A 16,595-nucleotide genomic window follows, 5' to 3' on the forward strand; every position below is an offset into this window, starting at 1 on the left:
TAATAGTCTCAACTAGAATTTATTTATCCACATATTTAAGTCTCAAACTTACACCACATTTAGTAACAATAATGGGATGTTTGTATTACAGTACAGTAACAGCCAAATTACTGATGCATGTGTTTTAGTCAACTTCTTCAATAGTTGGTCCAGATGTTCCTCCAGGAGCAGCACCAGCTCCAGGAAAACCTTCTGGCATACCACCGGGCATGCCACCAGCACCCTGATACAGCTTGGCCATGATTGGATTGCAGACCTTCTCAATTTCTTTTAGTTGATGTTCATATTCATCTTTTTCTGCAGTCTGAAAAGATAATTGACCAGTTAGCTGATTGGTAAAATATTCATGTTTTAATAAGCATTTCAGAATAGATTACCCAGTCAAGGCTGTTGCATCAAATCAGGATCAGCTGAAATATCAGTGTCATTAAACTCTTGATCTCTCAGCTTACCTTGTCATGGCCCTTGCACCTTTTATTGCACTCTAACTGTAATACTGTAGTGCTTTTCTCTTTGTACTACCTTCATATACTTGTTTTGGAATGATCTGGATGGCATGCAGAAAAGTTCTTCCACCATTTTGGTACATCTGACACTAATAAACCAATTACTTTTCACACTCTGCAAAATCCTTAAATGCTTCCAATAAAATTCTCACTGAAGAAACTAGTAATTGAAAGAGTTTAAGCACTCGGCCATCTTTCTCTTCCTTCCACCCCACAATCCCCTTTGCCTCCCCCACAGAAAGAACAAAATGATTACCAGCCACATCTGTCCACTTTTTAAACTGGAGTTTTGGTGATCCTATACTGATCAAAAATACAAAATCCTTCTTGAAAACTTGATTTCAAAATTGGCCAACTCTCTTGGATAATACTTTCACTTAAACCCATTGTACACATTAGCTTTAATACATGTACCTGACAACACTAACTCTTAAATTCCTTATTCTTCACTTAGTCAATTCGTGCTACTCAACTCCATAGCCATTTCCACTACCAAGTATAGCTCTGAGGTACAGAAGTTCGAGTTGAGCTCATGAGTACCACAAATTGGTACCAGCATTTAAGGAGTAAAAGCCACATCCTCTATTGAGGAAAATTTTGCAAAAGAAAACTTAAATGTACCTGGACAAGCAACTTTGGTACGGGACAGCCCATAGAAATGACCCATTATCTGCTTGGTAAAAATCTGTAAAGATTTAAAGTGTTCCACACACCAAGTCAACCCATTAAAATTTACCTGGTTTTTGTCCAGCCAACTGATAACCTCATTACATTTATCCAAAACCTTCTGCTTGTCATCATCACTTATTTTGCCCTTCAGTTTCTCATCTTCAATGGTAGCTTTCATGTTGAAAGCATAGGACTCAAGAGAGTTCTTTGAAGAAACTTTGTCACGCTGTTGTTCATCTTCTGCTTTGTACTTCTCAGCCTCTTGGACCATACGTTCAATGTCTTCCTTGCTTAAACGACCTGTTGATTTAAATCAGAATGTTTACCTTTTTACTAAAAATAGAAAAAGAACTCAATGAGTTAGAGACAAAGAACACTTCAAAATTTGCACTGCTCATGTTTTTTCCTGTAATTAAGTAGGAACTTCACGGAAGCACTCTTTCTGCAAGTCATTTACATTATATAAAGGCTAGTTTTGTATTGGATACTTTCACCTTGACACTGCACTAATGTATCAAATCATAATTTTAAGCACTGATGCAGTTGACACCACTTAGCAATTTCAGTAGGTTTGCTGAATGAAGAATCAACCAATTAGCAAAGAGCAGTCTCAGGAAAATCAGGTGCCAGAAGTTCAAGGACCATTTGAAATCCTAATTTTGCAACTAGTACTACATGGGAGCTTGATTCAGCACTAAGGCAATGAATACAAAGGATGTAAATCTATTAATGCCCCTGTGTTAAACAACTTGAGAATCATTCAAAAAGGAATAGCATTTCCCACTTTTCTGCAGATATAACTTTTACATAATAGATCAAGGAGGCTTCCAAAAACAAAAATGGAAGCTAGAGGCAACATCAAGACAGATTCCAAAAAGGCATTTAAGAGTATCTTACAAGACCCAGACATTGCTGATTGGGAACTATAAGGCTGATGTGGTAGGATGTTCAGCTTGGGTTGCTGAAATTAAATGCATTTATAGTGCCATGAACCATGTGCAGTTGATCACTGGTTTTAGCTGCATCTCTGCCCTTCCCATAGTGAGGTTTAAACAAAAGGATTTGATAATATTGGTTTGAAATCTGTGCCCATCATATACTTATAGACTTCAGAACAAAATTGATGAGAGCTGTTGAGGCATTAAAACCTATGGAAAGTGATTTACCTTTATCATTTGTGATTGTGATCTTGTTTTCTTTTCCTGTGCTCTTGTCCACTGCAGACACATTCAAGATACCATTGGCATCAATATCAAAAGTAACCTCAATCTGAGGCACACCCCTCGGAGCAGGTGGAATTCCAGTCAACTCAAACTTGCCCAGCAAGTTGTTATCTTTAGTCATGGCTCTCTCACCCTCAAATACCTAAGAATACAATTTTCAGATTACAAAAATCGTCAAGCACATTAAATCATTCTGTATGATTTTTATAAATGACTGAGGATGTGGAAGGTGGGTTAGTAGGTTTGCTGATGATATCAAGGTTAGTGGTGTTGTGGATAGTGCAGAAGGTTGCTGTAGATTACAACAGGATATTGATAGACTGCAGAGGTGGGCTGAGAAGTGGCAGATAGAGTTCAACCTGGAGAAGTATGAAGTGATACACTTTGGGAGATTGAATTTGAAGGCAGAATACAAGGTTAATGGCAGGACTCTTAGCAGTGTGGAGGAACAGAGGGATTTTGGGGTCCATATCCATAGATCCCTCAAAGTTGCCGCACAGATCGATAGGGTTGTTAAGGCAGCGTATGTACGTTGGCCTTCATTAGTCAGGGTATTGAGTTCAAGAGCCGTGAGGTAATGTTGCAGCTCTATAGAACTCTGGTTAGACTACACGGAGTAGTGTTCAGTTCTGGTCACCTCATTATAGGAAGGATGTGGAAGCTTTAGAGAGGGTGCAGAGGAGATTTACCAGGATGCTGCCTAGATTGGAGAGCATGTCTTATGAGGTTAGGTTGAGTGAGCTTGGGCTTCTCTTTGGAGAAGAGGAGGATGAGAGGTGACTTGATAGATAAGAGGAATAGATAGAGTGGACAGCCAGAGACTTTTTCTCAGGGCAACAATGGCTAACATGAGGGGGGCATAATTTTAAGTGATTGGAGGAAGATACAAGGAGGATGTCAGGGGCAAGTTAATTTTTTAAATACACAGTGGTGGGTGCATGGAACATATTGCTGGCAGAGGTTGTGGGGCCAGATACATTTAGGGACATTTAAGAGACTCTTAGACACATGAATGATAAAGAAGTGGAGGGTTACATGCGAAAGAAGGGTTAGATAGATCTTAGAGCAGGATAACATGTCAGCACAACATTGTGGGCTGAAGGGCCTGTACTATGCTGTAATGGGCAAGCAATAAGTTCACCAACATTGTCCGCAAATTCCACTATCTGATTACTGATAATCAAAATGTGTTTCTCAATTCTTTCTGCTTTGTAAAGCTGTGCCTTGGGAGACAACTTCAAACTACCCTGTAATGTGACATTTAACAGCTAGTTCTGACTAAGTGTACTTTCAAACAACTCTGGCACAATTTTAGTATGAACTGAACTTAGACCACCTTCTGCATACATCTGTTAGTAGAGATCATCCATGCTTTTTTTCACCTTCAGATCAAAAATTTGCTCCTCTAGCCAGACAGTTATTCTACTTGTCCAACACTTTGGCCCTAAATGTACAGTTACTTCTGATCCCCAGCAATTAGTAACTCCAAGTTTAAATGCAAAGAACTCACCTGAATGAGCACACCTGGCTGGTTGTCAGAGTAGGTGGTGAATGTCTGAGTTTGCTTTGTTGGAATGGTGGTGTTGCGTTTGATCAAGACTGTCATCACACCACCAGCAGTCTCAATGCCCAAGGATAGAGGAGTGACATCCAGTAACAGTAGATCCTGTACATTTTCCGACTTGTCACCAGCCAAGATGGCAGCCTGCACAGCTGAAGTCAAAGTTCATTATAGATTTGGCAGTTACTTAGAAAAGCTACAAGATTATGCTTACAAATAGACCTCTCATTCCAAGTATCACGTATCAATACTTCCCAACATTAGAGTATGAACTTATGGTTTCAAAAGTATAATTTCAGGTAAACGTTTGAGTTTACTTCTGCGAACCAGATATTTCCCCCTAAAATGAATGAACTTTGTTACCTGCACCATATGCAACAGCCTCATCAGGATTGATGCTCTTATTCAATTCCTTGCCATTGAAGAAATCTTGCAACAGCTTCTGGATTTTGGGAATGCGGGTGGATCCACCAACCAGTACAATATCATGAATTTGAGCCTTGTCAAGTTTAGCATCTCTCAAGGATTTCTCTACAGGGTCAAGTGTGCCACGGAAGAGGTCAGCATTGAGCTCTTCAAATCGTGCTCTAGTGATTGAGGTATAAAAATCAATACCCTCATATAGAGAGTCAATTTCAATGCTAGCTTGCGTACTGGATGACAGTGTGCGCTTTGCACGTTCACAAGCTGTGCGGAGACGGCGAACAGCTCTCTTGTTGTCAGTAATGTCTTTCTTGTATTTTCGTTTGAATTCAGTAATAAAATGATTGACCATGCGATTGTCGAAGTCTTCACCACCAAGGTGGGTATCACCAGCTGTAGATTTGACTTCAAAAATTCCATCTTCAATGGTCAAGATGGAGACATCAAAGGTACCACCACCCAGGTCAAAAATCAGGACGTTTCTTTCTGAACCAACCTGTGACAAGAAAATACATTTTTTCTCTTAAAAAGGCAACTTTGGCAAGCTGCACATAAATCCAAGCTACGTTAGTGGCCCGAATGGATTACGTTTTAACTAGACCTCAACCCCTGCAACACCTTCTGCAGCCCTGAGCTAATTGTCAGAGGCCGATTTGCTGCAGCATCCTGAGGTGAAACAGTTCACAAGTGACCACCAGGCCTCAGCTGGTGGTTTCCCTAAGGTTCATCCTCATGGCCCTTTTGACAGTTAAACTGGTCAAAGCTTTGACAACAGGTGATCAGACATTTACACTGTTCAAGTAAAAGTTATTTAACACCTTAAATACTATAAGTGAGCTATTTTAATCATGGCCATTCAAATAAAATGATGCTACATACATTACCTATGCTCAGCTTAAAGTGAAGGGCTGGAGGTAAATTCCACAAAGCCCTTGCATCAAACCAATAATACCACTCTCATCTCCACTTCCTTAAATTTGATTTTGCTCATCATTCCAGGACCTTAGAATTAAACATGCACCTTCATTTCCTACATATTTGTTCAACATTTCAGCTTCAAAATGAAAGATTTAATCTTGATTATCCTCCTCCTGAACTGCAACATACCCTTTCTTTGCTTGCTTCAAAATGCCATTCAAGAACTTTAACTTGCAGATTACCCCAACCTCAAGCACAGTAATTGGTCAGCCCTGCAGTGAATATAGATAGGCTCAAATACCTAGCAAAGCTTGAAGGCACTAACTAATGCCCACGTCATTAAAGCATTTTGCTTCTGAAATACCTTTTTATCCAAGCCATAAGCAATGGCAGCAGCAGTTGGTTCATTTATAATACGGAGAACATTAAGTCCAGAAATTGTTCCAGCATCTTTTGTTGCTTGGCGTTGGGAGTCATTAAAGTAAGCCGGAACTGTAACAACAGCATTTGTAACAGTCTGCAAGGTAAAGTATTTGAATTGAATGTTATACAATGGTTGTAGCACATGCAAAGCCAGTTCAATATTTATCTCAAATCACTGGTCCCCAATTTCCTAGTTCTTTGAATTTCAGAACTTCTTTGATTATAAGTACTTTGAAAAGAACACTTTTAGGGAAGAGTTAAAGTAAATTTTGTCCAATATACAATCACTGTGCAGGTCAATTGGGATGGAAATTACCATAAAATATGACCAACAATGGTTTACTTCCATTTTAGTGTCTAGATTAAGAAATGAATGCATGTTCATTCTGCATCAAATGGCAAGGCAAATGCTCATTTTAGCACGAAGTTAACGGTTACCTACTTTTCCAAGGTAGGCTTCTGCAATCTCTTTCATTTTTGTGAGCACCATCGAAGAAACTTCTTCAGGGTAAAAAGACTTGGTTTCACCTTTGTATTCAACCTGAACTTTGGGACGACCACCATCATTTATTACACTGAAAGGCCAGTGCTTCATGTCAGTTTGAACAACACTATCTTCAAATCTACGTCCAATGAGGCGCTTGGCATCTGCAAAATTCAGATTTGATGAAAATTTAAGTTTACAGGAAAAAAGTTCTGTTACGAGATAGCATAGTTCTACAGACTTATGCTCTACAACAGCATTTTCCAAGATGACTTGGACAGAAATCTACACCAGCAAACCACTCAAGTTGAGAAATCTCAATCTCAACACAAGTATCCACACAAGCAACAGCAAATTACCTCACCTGTAAAGCTCAATGCAAATCACTCAGCAAAGTGTTAACTTGGTTACCTAGTCCTTGTGCATGTCCAAATTCATCTAGCTGTACTTTTTTTAAAAAAAGTGTAAAATACTAAAGGAAGAATACGATAAAATATTGCAGTTTATAACTACATTGCAAGATCTTTATGTAACTCACCAAACACAGTGTTGGTCGGGTTCATGGCCACCTGATTCTTAGCTGCATCGCCAATGAGCCTTTCTGTATCAGTGAAGGCAACATAGCTTGGAGTGGTGCGGTTGCCTTGGTCATTGGCAATAATTTCAACTTTGCCATGCTGGAAGACACCCACACACGAGTAGGTTGTCCCAAGATCAATTCCAACTGCTGGTCCCTTGGACATTTTGCCTGCAAGAGAAATTGTGTTTTTATTTTCAAAATACGTATAGAAACAGAAGTAGACTTCAACTATTTCCAACATGATTTTTTTGCAACCTATGGAATATGGGAATCACTGGAAATTGCCATCCCCAATTGTCCTTGATGAAGTGGCAGCAATCCTCTTGCTATGACCTGTGGTTCTGATGAAGGCACACCTATTGGATGGCTATGTAGAGTTTTCAGGATTTAGACCTAGGGATAATGAATAAAAATTCTATTTCTAAGTCAAGATGGTATGCAACTTCAGAAGGGAATCTTCACTTGTTGCCTGGTTCTCCGAGGTGATAGAAGCTGCAGTTTGGGGAGGAGGTGTTGTCAGTGTGATCACGACACTTAACTATAGCATATTTTGTGGCTATCCACAAATTGTACTGATGAAATGTCAATGTTCAAGGCAGAGGAGACAATGGTACCAAAACAGTGGTTGGAACATTGTTTATAGACTAGTAACCCATAAACTGGCAAGCCACACCGCACCCCCCCCCCCCAAAAAAAACTTAAGTAGGCAGCTTTGTACTAAGGTGTTCAGCCTCTCTTATTCAAGCAAGTGGGCTGTACTCCAGTCCTGATTTACGCAGAGGGGAAAGTGTGTACAGTCACTCTCCACATTACATACATCAATGTGTCAGTTGGAGCCTTTATTTATTGAATGTAATTTCGGCATGGATGCCATTGCCTCAAGATTCTTAGTAAAACTATTTATAAAAGTTAGTCACATTAGCTCCAACTATGGTTAAAGTAGTTATTGAGTGTAAACAAAGGTGTGAACAAGACCCTGATCACACTCTCAGAGTAGAAATAGCTACACGTGGTATTGAACTGACCAACTGAAAATCCAGATGCAAAACACCTGCATTTCTGATGAATAAATTTCAACAGGAAATTACATGCTGGAATCTGGAACAAAAACAGAATGCCAGAAAAACTGAGCAGATCAAGCAGCATCTGTGGAGGAAAAGGTGAAATTGATGTTTTGGGATAAGGGAAGGCTGGCTAGTATGAGGGGGTGGGTGAGATAGAGATGGATAGGTGATAATGATGGGAAGATGAAACCAGGTGGGAGGGAGGGATGGAAGAGATGAACAAAGGGAGAAGAGAACTAGGTGGACAGGTGATTGTGTGGAGAACACAGGGTGTGGGCTACATTGGAAAATTCAATGTTCATACCATTGGTTGTAAGCTACTCTAGTGGAATAAGAGATGTTCTTTCATTTTGCAGTTGGTCTCTCCATAGCAATGGAGAGGTCCGAGGACAAATAGGTCAGTGAGAGTGGAAAGGAAATTTAAAATGAGATGTAATCGGGAGCTCAAGATGGTCATTATGGTCAGAGCACAGGAGCTCTGCAAACCAGTTGTCTAGTCCACATCACGAGCACCAAATGCAATAGTCTATGTTGTAAGAGGTGCCGGTGAACATCTGGCTCACCTAGAAGTCTATTTACGACCCAGAATGGTGGTGGAAAAATATTGACTGTACCTCCTCCATCCTGCAGGGATGCCATTATTTTTGTCAATTTCTCCTTCTCCACTGTATCTGTTCAAGATGAGGCCTTCTCAAGTTTCTAAAATGTCCTTTTCTAAAAGTGTGGCTTCTCCCTTTGCCACAGTAGATGGAGCCCTCAGACTTATTCCTCCACATCTGCTCTAGCTCTTTCCGCAGGGATCACTTTTCGGGACTCATCCCTCCCTGACACTTCCTTCTGCAACAAGAGGTGTAGTCCTGTCCCTTCACCTCTCATCATCACCATCCAGGGACCTAAACAGCCATGTGAGGTGAGGCAGAAATTCGCTTTCACTTCTACCAAACTTGCCTATTGCATTCAATGCTTAAAAAAAACAAGCCAAGGCAACTGTTTTGCAGAGCACTGCACTCTTACAACAATCGTCATCTACAGCACATCATTTTAACTCTTCCATTCCCATAGTACAGAGGAGCAAAATACAACTTGGAAGAACATCTCATATTGTGCTTGGGTAGCTTACAATCCTATGGTAAGAACATTGAATTTTCCAATTTCAGGTAACCCATACCCTCAGTGCACTCCTCCCACACACATTCATGTGCCCACTTTGCTTTTTCCCTTCTTTGTTCATTCTTCCTCCACCCCTAGTTCCATCTGCTCATGATTTCCTCCCCATCTAGCTCCACCCATCAGCCTCTATCCCTCCCTCTACTGGCAATCTTTTCTGTTCCCTCAATCCTTATACAGGGTCTTAATGTGAAGTATCAACTGATACCTTTTGCCTCCACAGATGCTGCTTGACCCAGTTTTTCCAGCATTGTTTTTAATTCAGATTTGCACCTGCACTTCAATCTTTTTTATTAAATAGGAAACAAAACTTGAAAAACATGAACACAAGGAGTCAAGCATGTGATAGTAAAACCATTGCAGAATAAGTCTGGGGAGTTATGAAACAGCAAAATTTCACTCTCCCCCAAGTAAGTATAGAAACCAACCCACCAGCTCACCAAGTCCATGCTGGTGATAAAGTATCTTTTTACACTGATCCCATTTTATTCTCCATATGGCTATCAACTTTCCCCAAATTCTACCACTCACCAACACTGGGGGCAACCCACCAACCCACACCTTTGGGAGAAAGCAGGAGCACCCAGGCGGAACTCATGCAGTCACAAGGAGAACGTGCAAACCCCACGCAGGCAGCAGCCACAGTCGGCATTGAACCAGCTGTCACTTGCCACCCATACCGAACATTTCCCATTACATGCAACTGCATGGACATTGGACAGTGAACTGGAGGACATCCTATCGCAAGGAGAGATCACACATCAGTTTGATCTGCAGTCAGCACCATAGAGGTGTAGAATTCACCCACACCTAGGAACCAAGGAAGGAATCAGTTATTTCAACAGAAATAGGCATTTTTCAAAAAAAAATAATCACGAAGAGGGGTGAATCAATAGCAAGCAGACAGCTTTGTGCTTATTTATCAGCAGCTAATGAGACAGTTTGAATGGTAATGGTTGAGGCGCCCATTTATCCCATTAACTGAAGTTGTTAAGGGCTCAGGGAAAGAAGCTGCTTTAAACCCCGGGGATTATCGTTATTTGAAATAGCAAATCTGCCACCTGAAACCTCGGGACGAGGCATGCGGTTGGGAATAAACGGAGTGCGGGGAAGCGGGCTCACTGCAGGCTGTTCCCCGAAGGTCTGGGCATCGAGGAGCCGCTCCCCCGGAGCCGGGGGCGGACGGCGAGTACCGTGGGGAGAGGGTCGGCCGGTGCTGGGATCCCATCACCCAGGTCTCCACATCCCCCTCCACAGATGCTGCCCGAGCCCCCACAGGATACTTTTTGCTCCAGGGTTGATCCGAAGCAAGGTCACCTTCAGGTGCGCCAGTTTAATTCAAAGCCCCAGCAACGAATGAACCCCGCCGTGAATTAACCACAGCGTCAGGTGAAGGAGCGGGGAGTGGACGCTGCCCACCGTGGACGTGCCGCCCATACTCACTCCTGGGTCGCGACTGCTGTCCCGGCTCCACACACGACACCGACGATGCTCACAGCGCTCTGCCGCCTCGCCGCTGCCGAAGGTGCGCTACCTCAATCGCCCCAGAAGCTTCTGGAAAGAACGGGAACCTTCCCACCAATGAAAAGCGCGCCCTCCCAGGCTGCGGCACGCAGGCCGGCCCGAGCAGCCAATGGGAGCGCGGCCGGCGGATGGAAGCATCTGGAAGCCGCTCGAATCTTCCACCTGGTGCGTGAGTCCGGCAGATTCCCACCAAACGTGTGGAAACCCTCCTGTCTCCGACCCCCGCACCGATTCCCATCGGAACACTCATCAATTCACCCGTCACTGAAATCCCAAATTAACCTTCGCTAAATAAATCAATTAACCACCGCAACCAGGTGATTCCCTGAACGCCGCCGACGGTGATTTAAATTATACCCGTGATTTTGTTAGAAGGGATGGCGCTTCAAACTTCTTGCGTTTTGTCGGCAACAGCAATGCATTTTGTTGCTGTTGAAGACGGCGCCGGCTGCGAGGGGGATGGCGCTAACCCGCCGGTTGAAGGTGCCCGCCGTCCAAGGTGAGACCATTATTCCCGAGTGCCTAATGCCAATTAAGGGGGATGAGATTACTTCGCGTTGGCAGCTTCAGCCTATAAAATGCGATTGAACGGCTCAGTCCAGCCCCGGGTCCGCCAGCAAACACACGGTTCCTGAGAACAAACCGCGAGGAGATGCGATGGAGGCAGGTCACTGAGCCAGTGACAGGGTAACACGGGAGGGGGGGATCCCTTCAAACCAGCGGCGGCTTCAAATCCCTCCTGTTCCCTTTGCCTCGGGCACTGCTGCCTGTGTCTGGCTGCAATGGCGTAGTGGACTTGCAGATGCCGGGAAGCAGAAGAAAATGGTTCTAATCAGGCAGCTCTGCGGTTTGATTCCACTGCAATGCTTTTTGTCGTTGCTTCTAACCCTAAAGCTGGGGGAAATGGGCGAGGTCTTAAATAACACACACGATGCTGGAGGAACTCAGTGGGTCAGGCAGCGTCTGTGGAGAGAAATAGTCGACGTTTTGGGTTGAGACCCTTCATCTGGACGTGAAGATAGAGGGAAGATAGCCAGTATAAAGGAGGGAAGGGCTGGGACAAGAACTGGCAGGTGATAGGCAGATAGAAGAGGGGAGAGTGGGAATAGCACCAGAAACTGTGTCTGCATTCACCATCCAGGACATTGTAGTTGGAGAAACAACCAACCTGGAGGAACTCAGTGGATCGAGTAGCGCACGGGGGGGGGGGGGGGGGGGAAGGAACTGTCGACGTTTTGGGTCAAACTCCTGCATCAGGAATGAGAAGGGAGATGGCCAGTATACAGAGGAGCTGGGGAATGGTGAGACGAGCCCAAGGTGATTGGTGGGCTGAGGAGGAGAATTCAGAGAGAGGGTCAGTGGAATTCTGGAACAAATTAACATTACAGAGGAGGAGGTATTTGATGTTTGAGCAGGCTTAATTCCCAGGGCCTACAAGTTTTCAAATCTTCTCTGCCCACAGAAGAGGTGCCAGTTAATTGAAGGACAGCAAGTGTGACATCCTTATTCAAGAAGAGCAGCAGGTAATTACAGCCCAGTCAATGGTAGGAAAATTACTGGGAAAAATTCAGAAGGATAGAGTTAATCTGCGGTTGGAAAGGCAGAGATTGATTGAGAATATTTCAGGGAAGTTGTTGTCTGATGAATTTGACTGAATTTTTCAGAGAAGATGAAGGGTGTCGAGAATAGTGAAGTTGATGTAGTCTATGTGGGGTAAGGTCTTTGACAAGGTCCCATATAGGAGACTGGTTCCAAATTAAACTGAGTCCATCGCATCTTGGGCAATTTGGAAAATTGGATCTTGCATGTTTCAATGAGGGTTGGTCATATTGAAACATATCAGATCCTGAGGGGGGATTGTTGAGATGTTTCCACTAGTGGGTCAAAGTCAGTGTTGAGTTTATTGTTACATGCAGAAGTACATGTATGCACAAGTGTAATGAAGAACTTACTTGCTGCAGCATCACAGGCATATACCATCATTTAAGCAGCATTCACAAGAAAGACATAAACATAGATTACACACAATTTTTACAAGAAAGAACACAATTAGAACAAAAAAACGAAGTCCATTTTAGTGGAAAGTGATCAAAGTATCACTATCAAAAGAGTGGATATTGTTAGAAGATTAGGGAGGTGGTCATTTAAAACTAAGGTGTGGAGGAACTTCCTCTGACGAGCATGGTGAATCTTTGGGATATTTATATCTTGAAAGCTAAATATTGCAGATATTTAAAAAGGATATAAATAAACTTTTGAAAGGGGAATCGAGGGCTATAGCAAACTGGCATCAGTCCTGCAACAGATCAGTCATGATCTTATTGAATGGCAGGATGAGCCTGAGGGGCTAGTTGCCTTTCTCCTACTCCTATTTTCTTTTGTTCTTGTGTGTTTATGAAATTGGAATAATAATATTTGGAATATTTGGTTTATTATTGTCACATGTACAGAGATACAGTGAAAAGCTTTGTTTTGCATGCCATCCAGGCAGATAATTCTAAGCAAGTACGTTGAGGTAGTACAAAAGGAAAAATAATAACATAGTTCAGAATTGGCATGGTAATATGAGGCAAATGGTGACAACGGAGGTTGTTCTTGTGATTAGAAGCCTGCGATCAGTGGTGTACCACAAGGATCAGTGTGGGAACCCTAAACTGAATGTGGATGTAGGAGTTTCGATGAGTAAGTTTGCAGTTGACACAAAAGATGGTGGAGTTGTTGACAGGGAGGAGGGTAATCTTCGGCTACAGAATAATATTCATGATAAAGTGGGCAGAGCAATGACAAATAAAATTTAATCCTGAAAAATATGAGGTGGTTCATTTTGGGAGGACTAATAAGGCCAGGGTATGCACAATGAATGGTAGGATCCCAGGGAATACTGAGGAAGAGAGGAACTTGGACATTTCCAAAGATGCCTTAAGGCAGCAGCATGTAGATAAGGTGGTCAAGAAAGCATAAGGGATAGCTGGGGCACAGAATATAAGACCAGGGAGGTTATGGTCTTACTATATACAACATTAGTTATTTTCCAGCGGGAATACTGTGTGTGGTTCTGGACACTACACTATAGGAACAATGTGATTACACTGGAAAGGGCACAGAGGAGATTCAGCAGCATGTTGTCTGGGATGGAGCTTTTAAACTATAAGGAGAAATTAGATAGGTTGGGTTTGTTTCTCTTGTGACAGAGAAAGCCGAGGGGAAACCTGATTGAGGAATGTAGAATTGTGAGGCATATCAGTAGGATGAAAAGTGAGCAACTTTTCTGCTTGGTCTATAACCATAGATATAAGGTATGGGGTAGAAGATTTGAGGAACATTTTTTTTCATCCAGAGGCTGCCTTAGGGGGTGGTGAAGGCAGTTACTCTCACAACATTTAAAAAGTACTTGGATGAGCACTTGAAATGCCATGACACAAGGCTACAGGCTGAGTGCTGGAAACTAAAATTAACATGGATGGGCACTTGATAGCTGGTGTAGAAATGATGGGCTGAAGGGCCTGTTTCCGAGCAGTATGACTGCAAATCCATGATGTAATAGCTGAGATGTGGCTCTATCTGGTAGCAATTGTGTGATTTTCAAGTACTAAGTCATAGGATTGATCACAGCCAATCTCAATGCCATTCACTGTCCTTGTGTACTAATTTTATGTACTTCTGTGAATGCCTCTTTCACATCCTTTAGGGTAATAAGTCTTGAGTCTTTATTGATCGATTGTTCAAAACTTAGGTTTGTTATAGACCTTCTAGGGTTAGTGCTGGCATCATTAACTAAATTGAATATCCTGTATTTATAGCAGTTGACTTTCATTATTTAATTCCTGTTTAAAAAAAAAACCTATTCTGTAGCGTTAGAATTAATACCCATTTGGTTTGGTGAATCACATTTTGAATTTCTGCTTGAATGTATGAAGGTTGACTGGGTATGATAGTACTTCATGAGAGGAAATCAGGCACTCTTCATTTCATAGAGAAAAAATAACAGCAATGAATTCAACCTGTACCCTAGTGCTTTTGTATAAAAAGCTACAAACAGGTTGTGCAAAAATGATGGGGTTGTCCTGAGGAAAGATTGAGCAGATGTTCTCTGGATGTCTTTTTTAGATATCAGTGAAATATATATGATTTTGAGGGAGTGATAGGGTATGTACTGGAAGGATGGTCCCCCTGGTATGGTAGTCCTTAACTAGTGACATAGTCTCAGATATTGAGAATTTTTCTTCTCACAAAGGATTGTGAATTTTTGAAGTCCGTACTCAAGAAAGGAGAATGGACATTGAATCATTAAATATATTCAAAGTCGAGGTAGATTTTCGAACAGAAGAAGAATCAAAGCTTATGGTCATGGATTAAATTCTCTTTTGGTGTTTCTGTCTTTTGTTAATAATCCTTTGCTCTCAGTTGACAAAGATCAATCTTTCTTAAATGCTTGGGTATAAGGATTTTCTAATTGTCAAGTTAGTAAATAGGTAATTTATATAACTATCTATAGGGAATTAGTATTGGCTTTGAGCCTGCAGTACCATTCAATTAAATCATAGCTTATCTGCATCTTAACCCCATGAAACCACTTTATTCATCAACAGAAAACTATTTCATTAGCATTTTAATCACCAACTTTCCCAGATGCATCTGTTACATTTAATTTATGTGAATTTTAGTATGTTTAAAAATACAGTCAGGAAGTCGGCTAGTAGACTTTGCATTGTGTAACAGATGGTGGTTAAAGAAATAACTCACTATGCTGCAATCAACAGGTTAAGCTTTATGGTAGAGTTTCCCAAAATATGGAATTGGGAGGAATGATTTTCATTCATATAATCCTTTCATGATGTCCCAAGGTGTTTTACAAACAATCAGGTATTTTTTGAAGCATAATGACTGTTATAATGTAGAAAATGTGTCAACTAATTACCCACAGTAATGCTTAGTTAAACAGCAGTAACATTATCTGTTTAACTTCAGCGATAAGCATTGGATAAACCATTTCAGGAAATACCTCTGTTTCACAAAAATACTAACGCATAGGATATCTGCATTGAGCTTTAAACAGGATTTTGAGATGAACCCCTGATTTTAAAAGAACTTGTAGGGAAATTTACATTCACTCAGTAGGAAAGTTTAACTTTTTATTCAAAAGACCCTGCAGCATCTCCACAGCACTGTACTGGTCCAGATTTTGTGCTGATGTCTCTGGAGTAGTTTGAGCCTGCCACTTTCTGACCAAAAGAAGAGTGGCCAACTGAATTATGATATGTGTGTTAAAGAAGCATAAATGCTCCTGTTTTCCCTCTCATTAATCAGTGGCACAAAATACACTAAGCATCCTTTTTACCTCCTCCCACTACTTCCCTTACCCCAGACTCTCCCCCAACCCCCCTGCTATCCCTGAATTGTTTCCCCAAATTGAGTGCTGTTTCTCTTTCTCCCACTGCCACCTCCTCCTCTCAAACATCCCACTTTGTGTTGTCGATGTAGGAATACTTTCCACCTGCAGCACCAAAGTGTGAGGAACCTGTCCCTAGCCATCAGCATGAACAATTGTCCAAAACTAAGAAAAAAAATGGATAGTAGTGAAGGGTCAATGGAAAGCAGGGTGATGTGAGGTGCTTGGGGAAGAACCAGACAGAGATTGAGAGGAGAAAAGGCAGAGATAAGAGTGGTACTTTGAAGGCCAGAGTGACAGAAGAGCTGTGTGTGCTTCTTGGAGGTGGGAGAGAAAGGAAGATGCAGAATTAACTGGAATGTTAAAGGTGTAAGCCTGAACTGGATGTGGTGATCTAACTCTTCAATCCCCATTCACATTTAACAATACTGCACTCTCAGACTCCCCAGAAATCCTCACATACCCACACAGTTTGACTTCCAACGAGAGAATGTGAAATGAAGACAAAACATGTTTAAGAAATATCAGAAAATAATAAAACTTGTATTTGTATTTAATGTGCAAATAGCAATAAATATATATGCAATTCATGTATAAAAATCATTAAACACATACATTTTACAGTTGTTAAAGAACATTTTAAAGATGTATTTCTAATTCACAT

The 16,595-nt window shown here is 41.7% G+C and overlaps 1 protein-coding gene across 2 annotated transcripts; it reads right to left on the minus strand.

Moving 5' to 3' along the window:
* Window positions 1–10,808, minus strand: LOC127583649 (heat shock cognate 71 kDa protein). Of its 2 annotated transcripts, XM_052039842.1 has the most exons (9): window positions 10,462–10,808; window positions 6,746–6,955; window positions 6,166–6,371; window positions 5,665–5,817; window positions 4,323–4,878; window positions 3,909–4,111; window positions 2,342–2,540; window positions 1,243–1,475; window positions 1–304 (listed from the first exon to the last, which is right to left on the minus strand). In XM_052039842.1, the coding sequence occupies exons 2-9, from the start codon at window positions 6,948–6,950 to the stop codon at window positions 125–127; spliced, it is 1,935 nt and encodes a 644-aa protein (XP_051895802.1). In that variant the 5' UTR covers window positions 6,951–6,955; window positions 10,462–10,808; the 3' UTR covers window positions 1–124. The 2 variants fall into 2 exon arrangements, with proteins under 2 accessions (XP_051895802.1, XP_051895803.1); XM_052039843.1 differs by lacking the exon at window positions 5,665–5,817 and having other exon boundaries at window positions 10,462–10,598.
* Window positions 10,809–16,595: the final 5,787 nt, after the last annotated feature.

This window comes from Pristis pectinata, chromosome 27 (assembly GCF_009764475.1).
Source record: "Pristis pectinata isolate sPriPec2 chromosome 27, sPriPec2.1.pri, whole genome shotgun sequence".
Lineage (NCBI taxonomy): Eukaryota > Metazoa > Chordata > Chondrichthyes > Rhinopristiformes > Pristidae > Pristis > Pristis pectinata.

Coding starts and splice junctions, on each gene's coding strand:
- LOC127583649 (XM_052039842.1), bottom strand. CDS start 6,950: ATGTCCAAGGGACCAGCAGTTGGAATTGATCTTGGGACAACCTACTCG. Junction 6,372..6,745: donor CCCGACCAACACTGTGTTTG/GTGAGTTACATA, acceptor TGAATTTTGCAG/ATGCCAAGCGCCTCATTGGA. Junction 2,541..3,908: donor AGCCAGGTGTGCTCATTCAG/GTGAGTTCTTTG, acceptor TTGTATTCTTAG/GTATTTGAGGGTGAGAGAGC.